Source organism: Xyrauchen texanus, chromosome 47, assembly GCF_025860055.1.
Source record: "Xyrauchen texanus isolate HMW12.3.18 chromosome 47, RBS_HiC_50CHRs, whole genome shotgun sequence".
In the NCBI taxonomy this organism is placed as follows: Eukaryota; Metazoa; Chordata; class Actinopteri; order Cypriniformes; family Catostomidae; genus Xyrauchen; species Xyrauchen texanus.
In genome coordinates, this window is record NC_068322.1 from 20,227,862 (window position 1) to 20,248,360 (window position 20,499).

Genomic DNA, 20,499 nt, shown 5'->3' on the forward strand with positions numbered 1-20,499 from the left:
AGGTAGGAAGATCAATAGCATTTGGGACTGTTTTGAGACTGTGATTTTCAAAAAAGCGGTCTAGGTAGGCAGCTCACTAGGTTTTGATACCAAGATGCCCAAAATTGCAGTCCAGGTAGGCAGCTCACTAGTTTTGGAGACTGTGATGCCCAAAAATGCTGTATTGGTAGGCAGCTAACTAGGTTTAGAAACTGTGATGATCCAAAATACAGTCTAGGGAGGCAGCTCACTAAGTTTGGTTACTGTGATGCCACTAAATGCTGTGTAGGCAAATCACTAGGTTTGAAGTCTGTGATGCCCAAAATAAAGTCTAGGTAGCCGGCTTACAAGGTTTAGAGACTGTGATGCCCAGAAATGCTGTCTAGGTGGGCAGCTCACTAGGTTTTGAGACTGTGATGCCCAGAAATGCTGTCTAGGTGGGCAGCTCACTAGGTTTTGGGACTCTGATGCCCAAAAATGCTGTATTTGTATGCAGCTCACTAGGTTTAGAAACTGTGATGATCCAAAATGCTGTCTAGGGAGGCAGCTCACTAAGTTTGGTTACTGTGATGCCACAAAATGCTTTGTAGGTAGGCAGCTCACTAGGTTTTGAAACTGTGATGGCCAGAAATTCTGTCTGGAAAGGCAGTTGACTAGATTGTGAAGCACAGCTGTGGTTCTGCCCTTCCAAACAGTAAACAGCACAACAAAAGACATTGCAGAGCTGTCCAATATCAGTAATATTACACCTTACAATCAATTGTAATTATAGACATCGTATTTCTAGACTTCATTACATGGTACATCCAGAATCAGATGGATTGAGGTTAGGCACAGCAGCATAAATCAATGCAAGGCTTCAATGTATGAAGCATTACATCAAACACCGGGGCACGCGCAGTAGATTTATTTAAAGTGCCGGCATGTTCGGCTTTCCCAAGTATGTAACACATCATAAAGACATTTTATCCTTCAAAAAAACGATAAATGCTCTAAAAAGCGTTGATTCACCAAACAGAGCCAAGACAAGTTGGGATACAATAGGTAACATATGCTCGTATTTCTCTAATGACCCTGCTGCCACACGCCGTGTATGTGTGTGTGTGTGTGTGTGTGTGTGTGTGTGTGTGTGATTGTTATGTGGTAGGCACAGACTTGTGCCAAACGGTTCCATTTGACATTTCTTTATTGGAGGAGGTTGAGTTATGGGAAAGATGTGTGTGTGCAGTATGTGTGTGTAAGCAACACCAAAAGACCTGGTTGCAGTCATCGGAGAGATTCATGCTCCTCTGGGGCTATTTTAAAAGCTATTGAGCACAAGCACAATGAATGGGTAAAAGGCCATAAATCTGATGTTTAAACCAACATGGCTGCCTCTCTGGCCCAATTAATGCCCTCACACCCCATTACACTCTGCACATTAAAACGCCTGTGTAATTAAGCACCCATAACCCTGGGATAAAAACCAACCCAATGCGGCTTGATTAGCGCCCTTCTCCCTCATTTCTAAAAAATGGCCAGAGAGACAGAGAGAGGTATAAAACAAAGTGAGTGACAGCCTCATTGTTGGGCCGTCCCATTGTTGAGACTGCTTTCAGTGCAACCCTCCCACTGTTTCTCTCTCATTCGCCCTATTTCTCCAATGATACTCCCTCCCCTCCCTATGCCTCTCTAGACCCCCACCCATGTTCTAAACCCAGTCGGCAGAGAGGCATGCAAACAAAAGCAGACATATTTCTACCGGCGGGACAGGGCTTAACCTCTACTGATTGTCTCTCTGCCTTTGTTTAATGCGATTAGTACATCCAAACAAACTCGGAATTTAGTCCTTGCAAGTGTGTTTGCACACTTAACCCGACACAAATATACCCATACCCTTGTGGGATGCATTAATACAGATTAGGACTGTGGCCGTAATATGCAGGAAGGCGACTGTAATAAGTTAACACAGTGATTTGCATTTGACACGCACAATTTGCATGCACAATTTTATTATCAACAGCAGTAATGTCTCTTTCTGTCACTCTGTTTCTCTCGCGCACACAATCCACATTATCCTGCATGATGAACATGCTCCTTCACGCACACACTTCTCTTTATAGCTGTATCAACTCTTGAGTCTTTGAGAGGCTCAAACCGCAGGGAAGAGAAATGCAAAAGGGAAATCTAAGAAGCTGCACATTTTTACACTTGGGAAGGACAAGTGCAGACGGTGCAGCGCAGTCAGGGTCCCGCAATTTCACAACAACACAACCGCACACACACACACACACACACACACACACACACACACACACACATTCATACATGCTCAAACGGCCTAGAACCAGCATGTCAACTAACCACGGCAGCAAAACTAGAGGGTTGCCGTCAACCAACATTCCTGAAACAGCCCGCCACATACCTGCAGCTACGCAAGGCAAATGCTAGCCGGATGTGAGTGAGTGTGTGCATGCATGTCTTTGTGTGTTGTCCAGAGACAGCTTTACCTCAGCAGCAGTTCCTCTGTGGTCCTCATGGAGACAGCGCTGTTTGCTGTAGATGGGTATCGCATGCTGTCCACACACACACTCTGCACAAAACCCAGTTCAGACGAGTGCTCCAACATCTCCGTTACTCCGAACGCAAGCACGCACTACACTCACACAATATCCTTGTGCTGTGGCGGGTGTGCACTAGCCCTTTCTCTCTGGTGTCTGAATCCTCCCCTCTCTCTCTCTCTCTCTCTCTCTCTTGCTCTAACACTCCCAACCCTTCCTCCTCCCCATCTGATTCATTGGGCTGTGATAACCCTTTCTGACAGCTCATGTTGTTTTTGGGCCAGAGCTAGTGCTGTTAGCCTGGTGCTTGCTAGCATGGAGAAGCCTACTATGGCCCAGGACACCCCACACCCTTGAGGACCGCTCATATCTTGTCACACCATTCTAGACAAGAATAACAACTGCAGGATTAGACAAGACCTGAAAATGAAACTTTGGTTTTTGATTACATAGGAAATTATTTTTGGACTAATGGATATATATCAAGAACATCCATCTTTGTCCTAATGTTATTTTGAACTAACATGGTTAAAGTAGACTTATCTGGCATCAGTGAACCTAATGGCTGGATAGCATACACTTACTTTGTGAATGGCTACAGATGAAAACTGGCCATCACACACAAAACGACTGAGGATCACACGCTACCAAATTGTCAAGTCAATCCTATGCGATCACAATCTCATATGGAAACAGACACCCTTTCATCTTAGGAGCCACATGACAGATGTAACAAAATGTACAGGAGCATTGCTGTTTATTGTTGCTTTTACTGTTGCTGTACTCTTTGTTGTACTCAAGTCGCGAAAAACATGGGCAAATGCATTTGGGTGCGGCCTTGGGTGGGAAGATGCATTCAATATGGTCTCTAGAGATGGCAAGGCCAGTTGGAGGTAAGTGGGGTTAAAAGCTAAGCTCCATTTTGAGTGCTTGTTCACCATCTCCATTTCTTAAGCTTTGTGGCCCCCCCCACACTCGATTTCCATTGGCTGCCTACTGTATGACTTCAGATTTGAGTTGTGGAGCATCATACACTACAATATTTTCTCTGCATAGTTGATAGTTGTTAGCATGCTATCTTTGGCATTTTGGAAGAAACTATGGTGCCATAGTACATTTTTGTCAGTGTTTTTAACTGGATTTTTCTGAGTGGTTCATCCTGTCCATTGTGCGAGATTTGGTGACAACGGCTTGATAGAATACGTTTTGCATCAGTGCTACTTATGAACTGAGTATTTATTGCAAAGACATTACCAGAGGCTTAATTTTGTGAGGACCATTGTTTTGATAAATTAGTTCGGCAGTGGGAAAGCAAAAAACCACCAGGGACATGGATTAGTTAATCTGAGGGCTCTGAGTGTGTGTGTGTGTGTTGTATGTGCAGTTCTAAGAAGCCATTTTTTCTTCCCAATGGGCACATTTTGTTAATAGTCACACTCATGTGAAAATAACCTCTTGTCATTGTTGTTTCTTTACACCATCTGTTCCTACCTCTCCATCCCTCTCACATTCACTCTGTTCCAGAAAAACATATTTATGTCTCCACTTTTTAAATGTCTCCACCTTTCACAAGTTTCTCACTCTTTCTCTTTTCAAAATGTCTCCCACATCTGCATGTTTAAAAATGCATAATGTTTATTACGGCTCATGAAAGTTTCACTGCGAGAAAAACACTTTGGAGGATCAAGGGCACAGATTCATTAAAAGACAAATTTCTGTGTTGCACCTTGTGCGCTTGGATCTTGCAAAACTCTTGCAATAATTGGCAAAGTAATTTGTTTACCAAACACCTGCCATCCTGAGCTGTCCCATTAAACGTCCTAAAAACGTATTTAGTGAAGGTGATGCACATCTCACAATGGTTTACTGGCTTCAGAAAAAGATGTCTCTTTTGATGCTCATTTGGTATTAGGGCTCTACTTACCAAAACTGATTTCGATTACATATGTCATGAAAATAAAATTGGTTAGAAGTGTAAAATAACCAGTTTCAAATGTCTCTCTGTTCCATCTGCTTCCTTTTATTAGTTTGTGTCTGGCTGTTTCTATCACAAGCCTCTCTTCCTGTCTCTTATGAGCTAGTCAGTGTAAATGTAATGGTTGTCCAACAGCAATCGTTTCTGAGTGGCATGCGTACAGCCACATGTGGGCAGGGAACCTAACGGCTAGATGAAAATGCCAAATGTATTATCGATCAATTCTAATTTGCACTGTTTTTCAATGCCATTACCAAAAGTCCTTTGCGTCCCAGAGGTATCTTTTTGGCATTTGTTTTGCAATGAGGAAATATACATGTCTGTCAGCATGAGGGTTGAAGTCAAGCTATTACTGACAGCCTTAGAGAAAATATATCCCAGGTGTGATCCTTGGTTTCCTGTGATCTCTGCCAATGGCATTTGATTAGCTGTGTCTGTAGATGCCTGATAAAAGTTAATTATCAGAGTCAGAGTACATAGGGCCCATTATGATTGATTAGTGCATTATTTAAGATTAATAAGAAGAGGATTGTATGTAAAGAAATACTAGGAAATGAGACGAGAAGAGACAATATAAGAAGAGACAAATGAGACACTAAGAGGAGAGGAGAGACAAGATGAGAATTGTGAGAAATGTGATGAGATGACACAAGAGGTGATGCAAAGAGACAAGAGAAGAGACTATACAAGAAGAGATGTGAAGAGAGAATGTAAGAAATGAGATGATTAGAGACAAGAAGAGAAGAGACAAAAAGAAGAGAAGAGATGAGATGTGAAGGCACAGGAGGAGAAGAGACAAGAAGTGAAGAGACAAGCATGTGAGAAATGTGGCAAGATGAGACAAGAAAAGATGAGGACACAAGAGACAATAAAAGATGATATGAGAAGAGAGAATGTAAGAAATGCAACAAGACAAGATGAGAAGAGACAAGATAAGATGAGACGAGATGAGACACTAAGGGAAGAGTTGAGGCGAGAATAGAAGAGTATGTGAGGAGATGACACAAGAAGAGTTGAGAAGAGACAAGGGGAGAGATGACACAAGAAGTGATTAGATAAGAAGAGAGCATGTGAGAAATGCAACAAGACAAGATGAGAAGAGACAAGAGAAGATAAGATGAGATGAGACACCAAGAGAAGAGTTGAGACGAGAATAGAAGAGTATGTGATGAGATGACACAAGAAGAGTTGAGAAGAGAAGAGAGCATGTGAGAAATGCAACGAGATGGGAAGAGAAATTAAGAAACAAGGAAAGACGAGAAGAGACAAAAGAAGAGGCGAGGCAAGAAGAGAAGAGAACAGAACAGTTTGTGAGAAATAGGACAAGATGAGACAAGACAAGAAGAGAGGATGAAAAGAGAGCATGTGAGAAATCTAATGAGATGAGATGAGACAATAAGAGAAAAGAAAAGATGAGAAGGCACAAGAGAAAAAGAGACGAGATGAGAAGGAAAAGAGCATGCAAGAAATTAAATGTGATGAGACGAGAAGGGAAGAGAAGAGATGAGGAGAGACAAGATGAAATGAGACAATAAAAGACAAGACCGAGACAAAAAAAACCTATCTATAAGTGAGGAGACAAGTAGGCAAGAGTGATGAGTTAAAAGAGATTAGATATCTGAATGCACAGAAACAGTGCCCTGGGACAATATGGATTGCACATCACACAAACAACCACACACACAAAGCCAAACCAGGCCGATTATAAAATCCTGTTCAGTGCATCGCACAAACATAACGTCCTCTGTCAACTCGTTGCATTGCATTTACAGTTTAATGAAATGACCTACTTAAGAGTATATCTCCATACAAGCCACTATCTCCATCTTTCTTCTATCTCTTTGTCTCCACTGTGTGTGCATTCCTGTATTATTCCCAGTCTCTCAAACCTCTATTCCATTTGATCTCTGTCACTAAACTAATCATATTCTCCTGTGTTTAAAGCATACACTCTCTCTCACTCACTGTCTTTCACAGTTTATCTCTTCTTGGCTAATCATGTGGTCTTTAAGGGTGATTAAATGGTCAATGCCTAATCGCTCCTAGCCATGACAACCTGCATTTAAAGGCCGTCTGTGCCACACCTGGTTAGTGGGCTGAAAAAAGAATGGACAACTGAGCATTTCTTCCAACAACAGTCATAAAATCTTCTTCTTCTTCCTAACGATGATTCCGCCATGGTGCAGGGTCCATTATTTTGCATGCAGCTCACCACTTTTCTGATCCAGTGTATCTTCTGAGTTTATTTTAATGGCACACATATCTTCTTTGATGGTATCTATGCACCGTTTCTATGGTCGACTACCATATGGTTGCTGGCCAGCCATACAGTCATAAAATCGTCCAGGTAAAAACTCGAATCGCATCTTCTACAAAGACTTCAATACAGTTTTAGGGGCCTTTCAAAGGACTCGGTCTTGCAATGACATGGAATGGGACAGCAATGCTATTCATGGCACCATTGAGAGTAAGACATTGCAAGAGTGTGAGCTTCTTTAAGCAGGTCAGTCTGACGCAATTCACAGTGGTACAGCCTTTATTATTAAAAGTTATCAAGGCTTGAAAAGATGGAATTTCAAATTAATATACCACTGGATGTAGAAGTAGACAAGAGAGAGAGAGAGAGAGAGAGAGAGACAGGGTCAGATGATTTTGTCTGAATGTGAGGGTTCTTCTGAGCCCAGGCTAGCATTAATAAAATAAGGATTACGTGATGTCAGCGCTTGCGATTTCACCCCTTCTCAGCAGTATTTGGCTTTCCCTGACCAACCCTCTCAGACTGTTTTATCACGTTTTGTCTGTCTCAGGACCAAAACCTCTTGTCTTTATCAGAATGCTATCCACGTGGGACCCTTGAAAAAAAAAAGAAGGAAAACCTCAAGTCATTCCCTCTCATCTTGCTCTCTTTCTGCAGAAGGAATGCACCAAAACACAGATAAATAATTTAGATTTTTTTCCCCAAAGAAAAAGCTTGACGCAGCAGTTTGGAAGAAAGAGCTGCTATAAAACTTGCATGAGATACATGAGCCCACAATCAGCCTGCTGATATGAAGAATTAATCTTATCTTAAATACACACAGCATGAAATTATAGTGGAGAATTTTTTTAAGTTTGAGACGTTCATATGTGATAGATCACCTATTGTTCCTGTGACAACGTCCTTACAGCATCAAACAACAAACTCTTCCCCCTTCTAATTTTGGGACAGCCAATCAGCATAGATTAAAGACATAAAGGCCCAATCCCTGAATGGCAGTTAGAGTGAAGCATTCGATGAGCATCAATGACAGCGTGACTATTCATGATTCTGCAGCCGGCGGATCAAAGGTATGGCAGGGCTTATGTGTATGTAGAGGGAAAGCAGAGAAGCTTATATGAAAGTGAAGACCTTATTAATCTTTGAAAGTAGATGTGTGCCTGTAAACTGTACATCAGAGGTCTGCATAGAGATTAAATTGAAACTTGAATCCTGACCTGACCATATCAAAACAACTTAATCAACAAATAACTGTTTTCAATGGGAATGGTGCGTCATTAGGTGAAAAAAGCAAGGGTTTGCAAAAGTGGCACTTAAAAGCTGACAACAGCGCACACTGAAGTAAGCATCAGGTGACAAATGTTCCAGAGCAGACTCTGAAAATGTGTGCGCATTGCAAAAGCTTAAAATGAAGTAATGCAGTCAACCGGAATGCATATATTCTTAACTCTACACACTGACACAAACCCCAACCCTAAACCTTACCATCAGTGGAGTTCAAATAAAATTTGACAGAGAAAAATTAACCTCAGAATCATGCTTAACATTGTGTATGTGAACATCTGGTTCCCATGGGACCAGAACCCGTGTTTAATGCTGCTTTCCAGACAACTCTGAATTTAGAATTTTCCCACCTCCTACTTGGAAATAATGACTCGAACGCCACCCAAAGTCGGACAGCCGACTTGTAAACTTGAGGCAGATCAACCAATCCTGACCTCAGCAAGAAGCTCCATTTGACGTAATTTCCAAGATGGCGGTGACTGACGAACAGAAACCATGTTTAAGTATTTTCACAGCACAAAGTGTAAGAATATGCAATGTACACAGTGTTGTCAGATATTAAAAAAGAAACAAGCGATCAGGTCTGGAAAAACAAACCCAAAACAAGAGACTTGCCTCACCAAAACAAGAGAAAATAAGCAACAACCCTATTTTTTTAGCTGGGGTGGCTTTTGGAGGGTCTCGTGGTCTTAATCTCTAATTAGCATAGATCAGCATTAGGTAGCCTGTTTGGACTTAACATCACATTATGCGGGCAAATTATATTTTGTTTACATTTACATTTATGCATTTGGCAGACACTTTTATCCAAAGTGACTTACAGAGCACTTATTACAGGGACAGTTCCCTCGGAGCAACCTGGAGTTAAGTGCTTTGCTCAAGGACATGGTGGTGGATGTGGGGATCGAACCAGCAACCGTCTGATTACCAGTTATGTGCTTTAGCCCACTATGCCACCAGCACTCCACATTTTGTTAAACAATTTTTTTTTTACCCACACAGCGCATGCACATGTTCTTCTGGAGTTAATAAAGTCCTGAATCAACATTGCACTGCTTTAATAATGTAGAGTGAAATAAAACAAAGGAGAGCACACACTCATTTCTCTTTACAGGGTTCCCACTGTCATGAAAAACCTAAAAATATCAGGGAATTTTAAGATATTACAGCGATAATGAATGTAGTTTTTCTCAACTCTAAATACTTCATGAGCTTGAAATTGCTTGTATAGAGTAGCCTACAACTTTACAATTCATAATGATGTCTCATTTGTCAGTGAATCGTTCTTTTGAGTCAGTTATTTTGAATGAGGACAAGTCATGAAAATTCATAGGTCAAAAAGGGTGGGAACCCTGACTTTGGCTATAATAAACAAGCTGAAACAGAATGTTAATTTAATAAAAATAAACTGCACTAATCATTTTAATTATAGGTCTGCTTCTCCACGAAACTCCGGTCAAATCAAATCTGTTTTAATACATCATATCTAATGAAGAAATTGAAACAATGGAGAAATGTAGGCTACTTGATTATTTATTTTCCTTGCATATGTCTCTTTTGTCATTATTGCCATGAGTGAGGAAATGAACAGGGCTGCCCTGTCACTCACTGATCCAGTTTCAGATGAAAAGCATTTATATGCGCATATTCGCTAGACTGCCATTGCAAAATGTTGTCGTCGCACAGGTCAGATGACTCTTCCACCGGCCATGTTTTTGACGCCACTGATGTACTGTAGAGCGCAGCATGGACAATAGATGAGGCTGTTTAGCTGCTGCTTTTAAATGGTGGATCGCAGTTTATTGTGCTCTTGGAGACCAAAACTCAGCAAGGCCCAAAATGCGACTGTACTCTGGAAACAAGCAACCCGTGACTTCCATAAGCGACTTCATAAAAAACAAGCCCAAAGTCCGTTATAAGAAGCGGACATGGCAACACTGAATGCACAATAAATATACAAGAGGATGTTAAGAAGAATCATTTGCATTTAAATCAATGCCAACATTTTCCCCTATTTGGTTTGTGAAATAGCTACTAGATAGCCAGCTAACTAGCATCTGGAAGGCTGTGCTGTGTTTATGCATTTGGCTTGTGTTCATGTGACCGTGATCTGTGATTGACTGGAACACACTGAGGTCGGAAGTGGGGAATTTCAACTCAGATTTTCCTACGTCCGACACCTCCGAACGTAGCATAAGAGGTTTCTTAAGAGTAGCACTGTAGTTAAATTCTTTCACTTTGGAACATGGAAACATGTCTGATAGTAATTGGCAAGAATGGGGTTGATTTCAGGGTACATAAACTTTCAGTCCCTAAGAGGACAGAGCGGGATTTTTTTTTCTGAATTAGTATTGCATTCTCTCGCAATAGTTTGTGTTCCCTCGCAATAAATTTACCATGGTTTTAATACAGTTTTTTACGAGTTTTCCAGAGCAGCCTCTGAAAATGTGTGCGCTCCAGTTTCCAGGTCTCCAGGTAAAATGTCCATTGCAAAAGCTTAAAATGAGGTAATGCAGTCAACAGGAATGCATATTTTCTTAACTCTACCCACTAACACAAACCCCAACCCTAAACCTTACCATCAGTGGAATTAAAATTTCATTTCACAGAGAAAAGTTAACCTCAGAATCATGCTTAACATTGTTTATATGAACGTGATTACTTCCTGGTTCCCACGGGTGCAGAACCAGTTTTTAATGCTGCTTTTCAGACAACTCGGAATTTGTAATTTTCCCACCTCCTACTTGGAAATAATGACTGGAACGCCACCGAAGTTGGACAGCCGACTTGTAAACTTGAGGTAGATCAACCAATCCCGACCTCAGCAAGAAGCACCATTTGACGTAATTTCCAAGATGTGTACAAGTGTAAGAATATGCAATGTACACAGTGTTGTCAGATCTTAAAAGAGAAACAAGCGACCTGGTATGGAAAAAATAAGCCCAAAACAAGAGAAAATAAGCAACCCCATTTTTTTTTACTCGGGTGGCTTATGGAGGGTCTCATGTAGATCAGCATTAGGTAGCCTGTTTATACTTAACACCACAATATGCGGGCAGATTACAGTCACCACATTTTAACCTTGATTTTCGTAGTAAAATCATAGTACTAATACAGTCAAATGAAAACTGTGCTAATACAAATCTTATTTTGTGGCTATTATGCTTTTAATACAAATACAATAGAATTTAAGCTAAAATTGTGTAAACAATTAAGAGAATGTTTAAAATTGAGGTGTTAAAAAGTATGAAAGAATGGGTTGATAGAAACATTGTATTATATAATGTATGTATATATATGATTGTATACATGTGCATGAGTCATGTAGAAATTAAGCAGTTAAAAAAATGCTAAAATGTGTTAAGTTTGATTCAAATAGTTTATTTGTTAGGGTGAAGTTACATTTATAAATGTTATATAGCCATTTTGCTCTAATTGTTTTTTTATATTGTCTTAGTTTTTAAGATTAGTGAATAGGACTGTAAATTGGCTGTAAATAGGACTGTAAACTATTTAAAGAGAGAATATGAAACTAGAGAGGTAAAATGTGTAGGCATAATAAGGTTTGGCTTCAGCCTATTCCTTTTTGGACATTTGAAAAAAAGATGATTCTATAATAATAAATAAATAAATGAAAATGAAATTATACAGTATACTGTATTAAAAGCATGCTTCCGCCAAAAAAACAAAACATGGTTAGCCTACAAAATTCATGGTTACTCCAATATTACTACTTACTATGGTTACAGTCTACAATGTTACTTCAGTAAAACATCGTTAAACTATTGTATTTGTATAGTAAAACCATAATAACTGCAACATTGTGGTTTTTATTACCATAGTTTTGATTTTTCTGTATTATTACGATGGTTTTACTATGAATATCAATGTTACAATATGGTTACTGTAGTAAAGCCATGGTAAATTAATTGTGAGGACACGCAAAACGAATTCAGCCCTGTCCTCTTAGGGGCTCTGTAAATGTCTAACCTTGGTTGCGAGGACAAAAACAAACAAAAAACACAAGAGTTTGCGAAAGTGACACTCTGACCGTAATGCGACCAAAAGTTGACAGCAACACACCCAGATGCAGACATCCGGTGACCAATGAAAATCTCAGAGAGGCGGGTCCAGTTCGCTGTATTGATGCTTGATTTCAAACTGACCTTCTGCACTGCTATCCGCCTCGTCTGTGCTTTAACATAGCTTTAAAAGCCTAAAGTATGGACTTAAACCTTAAAGTTTAAACAACAGCAAACAACAGTGACAAATAAAGATTATTTTCCACACCCTCTCTCTTCCGTGTGGCGCGCACAATAAGACAGGCAGTCGGCCATGTTCTATTTTCAGCTATTAGACAGAAATTAATTTGTCACCTTTCATTAGAGGCCGGATTCTGGAGTTCTGTCTCTCCAATTTTTTCCTCAAAGAACACACATACACACACTGAGGCCATTTGTTCCCACTATTTATTGGGAATAATGTTTTGTTCGGAGTGACGAATACTGTATTTCTGTACATTGTCACTGAATTTCAGGTTCACGTAACCCAGTGTGTATGTGTGGTTTTGAAAGCTTTAGAAATGAATTAAGGACTATTGTGCTTTTGGATGCGGATTTGTCTGTGTAGACACTTCAAAGCCAGCAAGCTCTCTCTAAGACTGACAGGAAAACAGAAGAGGTAGAGAATATGTTCATTAGGATGCTAATGAGAGAGAAAGAGAGACAACACAGCTCCTTTTCTGGGTATTTTTGGCTATTGAGGAGCATCAAAATAATCGAAATATTTCCAGCTTTTTCTGTGAGAAAATCTCAACAGTGGTGTTTTTGCTGTGGGACATCATCCTTTTTTATCGTCCATTTTATTGACCGTGAAGTCCACTTACAATGCAAGACATGAGATACTCCATATGCCAATGCCTGGACCTTGGACTTAGGATGGACCACACTGAACCTCACTGAAATTACTGACCTCATTGATCTCTGCCTGCATCACCTTGGTTTAATGATGGACTACACCCTTAGGATTTGTTCACACTTGGCAGGTTTGGAACGATTGCTCTGTTAGTGCAGTTCATTTGAACAAGTGTGAATGCTGTCACCTGAACGTTGGTGGGTACCAAACATGCGGACTGAGACCGCCTGAATAGTGGGTCTCGGTCCGCTTCCAAATGAACTCTGGTACGGTTCGATTGATATATGAATGCAACATGGACCAAATATGTCTAAACAGACCAGTAATTTAAACTGACCTCAAGCATACTTCTTTTCTTCATAGGAGCTATGTTGCCCATTATAGTTCGGTACAGCCGTTCTTGCAGCATATCTTCGTTTGTGTGTGCAACGGAGGAATTCCTGGTGCTGTTTACACATTTTATTAGCTCTTCGTTTGTTCTCAGCTGGTAAAAATACCACCATATATACATATATAAATATAAAGAGAGCATTTCACCCAGCAGCCACCATTGTTTTGGATGTTCGGCAAGTTTCGTTGCATAAAAGCTGTCCAATCAGGTTGTGACTTTTTCCTGAAGCCTTTGGTTTTGTATCTTTAGGTTTGGTGTTAAAAATGGCAGTGTGAACGCTAAGCGAACCAGGACTAAATGTATCATTTTCTTTTCTGGTCCGGACCAAGAGAAGTGTGAACACACCCTTAAAATTGAATATATATGGGGCTTTTCAACTGCACGGTACAACACGACTCAACTCAACTCTGCTCGCTTTTTGGGGGTTTTCCACTGTGGACAGTACCTGGTACTGATACTTTTTTTAGTATCACCACGGTGAGCCGAGCTGATTCTAAATGTGACGTCAAAATGCAGATGCAGATCACTGATTGGCCAGGGAGAATCGTCACTACCAGCGTCACTGGATTTCCGACACGGGACATCAACCCGCTAGTTTTAAAGTTAGCAACAGCGATAACAGTATCATTCGTTCACGCCCTTTCAAATTGTGAAAAAATAAATGGCTGTGTGCAAAACCACGCCATGGTCAATAAACGAGGTGCAGACGGTCCACTCGTTAGTGAAGAAAGAAATGACGCAAAACTAAAAAGTCAAGGAAAAGTGGAAGTGGTTCGACCAAATGGATCTAAACCGGCAAGCAATGGGAGGGAGAGTGCCCTGGACACATCCACGATGTTATTGTTTTGGTCAGTTTGTGTCACATTTAAGATGATGTCACGGCAACAGAGGTCCACTGAAGTGGAAATGCAAGCTCAGAAAAGTTAAGCGAGTAGAGTTGAGGCGAGGCAAACCGATACGTGCAGTGGAAAAGTTAAATCATTTAACTGCCAACCAAAACCTTTAGTTCCACATGATTTTTGTCCACCATCTCTCTGACCTTATGGTATTTTCAAATTCTGAATGAATGTAATCCACAGTGATTTTGTTTTATGTTTCACACTGTTCAAATTTTACCCTGAATTTGAGTTACTCTTTTCCTATTTCCAGATCTGGAATGTGGAAGTAAATCTTAGTGGAGTACATTTCAAGAGCGATGAATGGGAGACCACAGCAAATATTAGTTTTGCCTTCCCATTTACTCAAACAGCAAAAGAATTAAAGCAAAAATGAAAATATAATAAAGTCTTTAGTCCATAGTCTAGTTTAGAAATTTCACACTGTGACTTTGTAAAGCTCCAGCATTATTATATACATTATTTAAATGTTACTTGCATAACATATAAGGTTAATAACATGGATTGGACAGCATGCGATGAATATGCAAAAATGTTTCAATAGCTACTCATCCATCTGTGGAAATAGTACAATCGTATGTATGGTCATCTAAAAACATGAGTGTCACAGCAAAGGGTCTGAATACTTAGGACCATGTGATATCTCAGTTTTCTTTTAATAAATGTGAAAATGTCAACACTGTGTTTCTGTCAATAGGTGCTGTGCACAATAATGAGGAAAAAAAATGAACTTAAATGATTTTAGCAAATGGCTGCAATATAACAAAGAGTGAAAAATATAAGGGGGTCTGAATACTTTCCGTACCCACTGTATATTGTTATAATGTCATATTAACTGCTAAATGCTAATCAACTGTTAAATGCATCAACTGTGTTAAATAAATAACAGCAAATATTTTATTAATCTCATTGATTATAGATACAATAAAATAAACCAATTAATTTGATGAATTTAATATAAGGATTCAAAAACATTTGAACATCTCTCAAGTTAATGAGATTTTAGAGGAAGATTTTCAGTGAATAATAGCTTACATTTCGGCCTGCTCCTCAAAAAAATCTATCATATGGCTTCAAAAGGCTTGGAATCTAGCACACAAGTCATATTGACAACATTTATGATACTCTAGTAGTGATTTTATGGTGCTTTTTTGTTCTTATTGGAACTCAACACCCTCAGTCCCCATTCACTTTCATGTATGGAAAAGATAAGCTTGGACATTCTGCCAACTATATTTGTTTTTGCTCCTTAGTAGAAACAATGTACAGGTTTGTAACATCATGAGGGTGAGTAAATGATGACTGAGTTGTTATTGTGAATTTTAATTGTAATATAAATCATGAAAACATACACACAGCATCCATGTAAATGTAAATGTTCTCTCTGTGAAATGACTTCACCATTCGTTTTCCAGCACATTTATTTAAAGCAGGTGAAACAACAGTCTCTTTTCCTCTTTAAGTCAGTGTGTGTGTATGACAGGCCACTCTTTGCTTTCTAACTCATTTAGCCATTGAGTCACCATATACTGTTAGCCTACACACATACTTGCACAAAGTCACTTCTCTGTATTCTCCTCCCAGATCTCATAAATATTAATCCCCTGTGAGCTCATTAGCATGGCCACACTGAGCTGCACTGCCATCTAGTGAGACACTTCCTCTCATGAATATTCAGTTAGAGGAGAAATATCAGAGACAATAACACAATCAGGGAGGAGGGACGGGACTTTGAGTGAGAATGTGTAATTAAGGAGAGTATTCACATGCAAAGTCATTCAGGGTATCTCTGATTAGAAGCTTTAGTTTATTCACGCAGACTCTGTCTGAACTGTCGGCTAGCTGAACAACAATTGCAAATATTTTTGTGAAACATACAAAAATATGCAATGAATGAAGGCAAAATATGCAGCTATTCCACTGAGGGTTTTTAGTGACGTGACATTTGTTTAAAGGAAAAGTTAACTTTAACCTCTTAAGTTTGATAGGTGAAAGTGACAGTTTACATTTCAAGGTGTATTTCATGTTGCCTTTCTTTTTAGATAAATAAATAAATACATTTCATGGCCTATTCATTTTTGTAGCCACTTTTCTTATACTTTTAATTGATTACAACATTCCACGATTAAATAGTTTTATAATATATTTATTTTGTCTGTTATATTTTATTACATGTTTCATACGGCTTTTCATTTGGCATTTCCTGTCATTTTTCTTTTTCCATAAATAAATTAATGCATTGTACGCCTTATATAATTATACCTACATTTCACTGATCTTTAATTTTTTTAAATTGCAAAATGTCATGATTTAATTATTTCATGATATATTTATTTATCCCATTGGATTTGTCCATTATATTTCATTTAAAGGTGTATTTTATAACATATTTCATGGAGTATTTCACACAGTATTCACACAGTATTTCATGTAATTTCCCATAAATAAATAAATATATTACATGCCTTATTTATACCTATATTTTATTGATCTTTTATTTTTATTTTTTTACTGCAAAATTCCATGATTTAAGTCCATTATATATTTATTGATTTAATTTTGTCCACTATATTTCATTTTAAGGTGCACTGCATGGGATATTTCATGAGGTTTTTCATTTCTATATATATATATATATATATATATATATATATTAATCGAGATAATTACAGGACATGCCGATTAATTACTCGAAATAATCATGTATGAAATTATTTGCTGAGAAAATAGAAACTGCATAATAATTGAAATACTTATGTTGGGCCTATAATAAATATTAGGGCTGTTGATTTAACGTGTTAATTCAGTTAATTTGACAAAAAATAAATTAACACAATTAATTGCAATGCCCCCAGACCATAATAAGGAAGATTCCTGTGAAATGCAAGCTTGTAGTACCACCTGTTTACTCCAGAGGGCAGTAAGTGAAATTTCAGCTGTATGAGCAACACACAGTTTATATAGTGTAGCAAACACTTCAGTAGGCAGAACAGCATAAACATGTGTTACGTTCTTGCGTTCAAAACACTTAATGGAGTGCAAATCCGAACTAAGGGATCTCAAGATGTGTTTAAAGATTGAGTATTAAACTATATTTAACTTGAAACAGTGATCTAAAAATTTTATGTTTATGATGCAACACAACCGAGATGCTACACAAGCATGTCTGACGCAGGTGTAGATTGACGGGCTCTTAAACAAGCCCTCATAATAAATCTCCAACTGATTGACAAATTCACTTGTGAAATGGATTGCTGTGAACTGTGTGTCAATGATTGTCTTATTATCAATAATATGGTAGTAAACATTACATTGTATTCTAAAGCCACTTTTTGTATCGTCTTATTAATGATGAACTCTTCTGCCACAAGAATGTAATGCATTTTAATTATCTAAATATTTTTTATTATATATATATATATATATATATATATATATATATATATAATTTTAAAATATTTAAAGATAACTATGTATAATTATATATTGATATAAATATGTATAATCATTATATATTGAATTATTGTTATATGAGGGGCTTTCTCAGCAAATATTTTTATATGCGATTAATCACGATTAATTAATCGGGACACCATGTAATTAATTCGATTAAAAATTTTAATCGATTGACAGCCCTATTAAATATACATAGTATGGATTGAAATTCAGTTTGAAATAGGTTGCATTATTGTGGAAGATGATTAGCATTAATTAAACAATACAAAAAGTGTCTTAAGAACTCAATAGATTTTATTCTCATATTATTGAACATACCTACAGTTTACAGCAACCTGTTTTGCATTGAGTTTGCCATCTGCCTTTTACTTGTCGCTCTATATACAGTACATGTGTGTGCCTCAGATGGACGCGTTTTGAGCACCTCACTGGTATTCAGCATCATAAACGGTGCATTTTTAGGATGCTGTGTCAAGTTAAAAGTAGTGGAAACTTTGAAATCGAAATGCATCTCAAGAATCCTGTCTTCAGTTGTGCTTCGCCCACATGATGCACTACTGTAGTGAGTGGGTCTCATTCTGTTGCTGCGCTGCTTGTAAGATTTGTTGAGGCGCATTCAAGATGTACTTCAAGCTTGAAGTGCTCGTATGCTCGTACGTACGCATGTGTCAGGGACATGATCAACTGTTCACACTTTTTACTTTTCACACTATTTATGAATTAAATTGAGAGTCCTAATAAGTATTATATACATATTTCTGTTCATTTATTTAATGTATATATTATTTAATGTATTTTCTTACTTTGTAATCAAGTGGCCTAAGAAGACATGGAAAATATCTTACAAGTCACATTACATACATGCACAATTCTTCTTTGTATTTTGGAGCTCTACAGCCTCAGAATCACTTTTATTATATAAAAAGTTGGCAAAGACCTTCTTTAAAAATGATCTTTTTGTGTTCACAGAGAAGAAATTCATATAGTTTTGGAACAACATGAGGTTTATTAATTTATTAATTTGTACATTTACAGTGTTTATATAAATTTATTTTTTAGGAAACGTCCCACCGTCTGTTAGGAGCTGCCAGCGTTTTTGTGTGCGTACGTAATGTTAAACAGCTGGTTCTCGATCCAGCACATCTGTGAGGTATTAGGATTGTGAGTAACAGCAGGGCAGCGCTCCAAGGTCCCACGCCTCATAACACTCTGCCTACACGAGGCCTCACCGTAGAGCTCATTCAGGGGCCTCCCCCAATAGATGGAGATGGGGCACCGTGGTGCAGCTCGTTCAGAGGACTGCCCAATGAACCCTCTACAAAGCCTCACCTTAGGTGGCACATTCAGAGGCCTGCGATTGTTCTTCAAGGAAACAAACACTAGATGGCCATTGTGGAACATAACTATGGTGTTAATGAGAACACACAGACGAGATATAATATGGCTAAATAATTCATGGGTATTTCATGTACTACCCCAATTCTGAAAAAGTTGACAGTATGAGTGATTTGTAAATGATATTCACCCTTTGGGATGAGGATTAGAATCTCTAAATCTGAGGCTATGGTTCTCAGCAGGAAACCGATGGAGTGAGTACTCCAGGTAGGGAAGGAGGTATTGCCCCAAGTGAAGGAGTTCAAGTACCTTGGGGTCTTGTTCACGAGTGAGGGGACAATGGAGCGGTAGGTTGGCCAGAGAATCGGGGCAGCGGGGGCGGTATTGCGGTATTGAGCCGGAAGGCAAAGCTCTCAATCTACCGGTCAATTTTTGTTCCTACCCTCACCTATGGTCATGAAGGTTGGGTCATGACCGAAAGAACTAGGTCACGTGTACAAGTGGCCGAAATGGGCTTCCTCAGAAGGGTGGCGGGCTTCTCCCTTAGAGATAGGGTGAGGAGCTCAGTCATCGGTGAGGAGCTCGGAGTAGAGCCGCTGCTCCTTTGCGTCGAAAGGAGTCAGTTGGGGTGGTTTGGGCATCTGGTAAGGATACCCCCTGGCCGCCTCCCTAGGGAGGTGTTTCAGGCACGTCCAGCTGGGAGGAGGCCTCGGAGAAGACCCAGGATTAGGTGGAGAGATTACATCTCCACACTGGCCTGGAAATGGAGTTGGTTAATGTGGCTAGGGATAGGGAAGTTTGGGGCCCCCTGCTAGAGCAGCTGCCCCCGCGACCCGACTTTGGATAAGCGGTTGAAGATGGATGGATGGATGGATTCACCCTTTGCTATATTGAAAGCACTACAATTACACATTATATGATGTTTTACCTTGTGAAAAATGTACAGTAATTTCAAATAAGATGACTTCACTCCAAAATAGTTGAGACGGCAATTTAAGACTAATAACAATTTGACGATGTGATGTGAAACAAATTATTGATGATTAATGTAATTTCTTCCAATGCTAAAATACTTTCTCTCATCCCAGCTTAATATGCAGAATCTAGCATTGTATATTAAAGCCCAGGACATTTTCTTGACAGGTTTCGTGAAAATCAGGATGAAGAAACTATACAAGTAAGCCATTCATAGGTCGATTTCTCTAAAACGTAGCAATATTGGCTCAACCAATGGCATGAGTTTGGGGCGGGGCTATCTGTTTGACGGACTAATGGTAGACAGGGGAAGTGCTCTGGAAACCTGTTTAAAAATGGATTCTTTTTGCAATTCTGTTTAGTGATGATAGTGCCGCAAAAATTACACAATTCACTTTTAATCTGAACTTTAATAGATGAACTATTCTGTCAATTAGGTTACATTTATGCCCAATAAGCACATACATGTATATATCGCCAAGAGCATGCTAGCTTGA

The 20,499-nt window shown here is 38.9% G+C and overlaps 1 protein-coding gene across 17 annotated transcripts in view; it reads right to left on the minus strand.

The window, feature by feature from the left end:
* LOC127638727 (CUGBP Elav-like family member 2) overlaps positions 1–20,499 on the minus strand; it is a 200,402-nt gene that overhangs the window by 121,491 nt on the left and 58,412 nt on the right. For 14 of the 17 annotated variants that reach the window (XM_052120398.1, XM_052120400.1, XM_052120397.1 and 11 more), the window contains exon 1: positions 2,469–2,658. The exons of 1 other annotated variant lie outside the window; for it this stretch is intronic. In XM_052120398.1, the coding sequence (XP_051976358.1) occupies positions 2,469–2,587 (119 nt within the window). In that variant the 5' untranslated portion in view covers positions 2,588–2,658. Of the gene's footprint in view, positions 1–2,468; positions 2,659–20,499 lie in introns of those variants that run through there. 2 more of the 17 variants (XM_052120399.1, XM_052120395.1) reach the window with 1 other exon arrangement.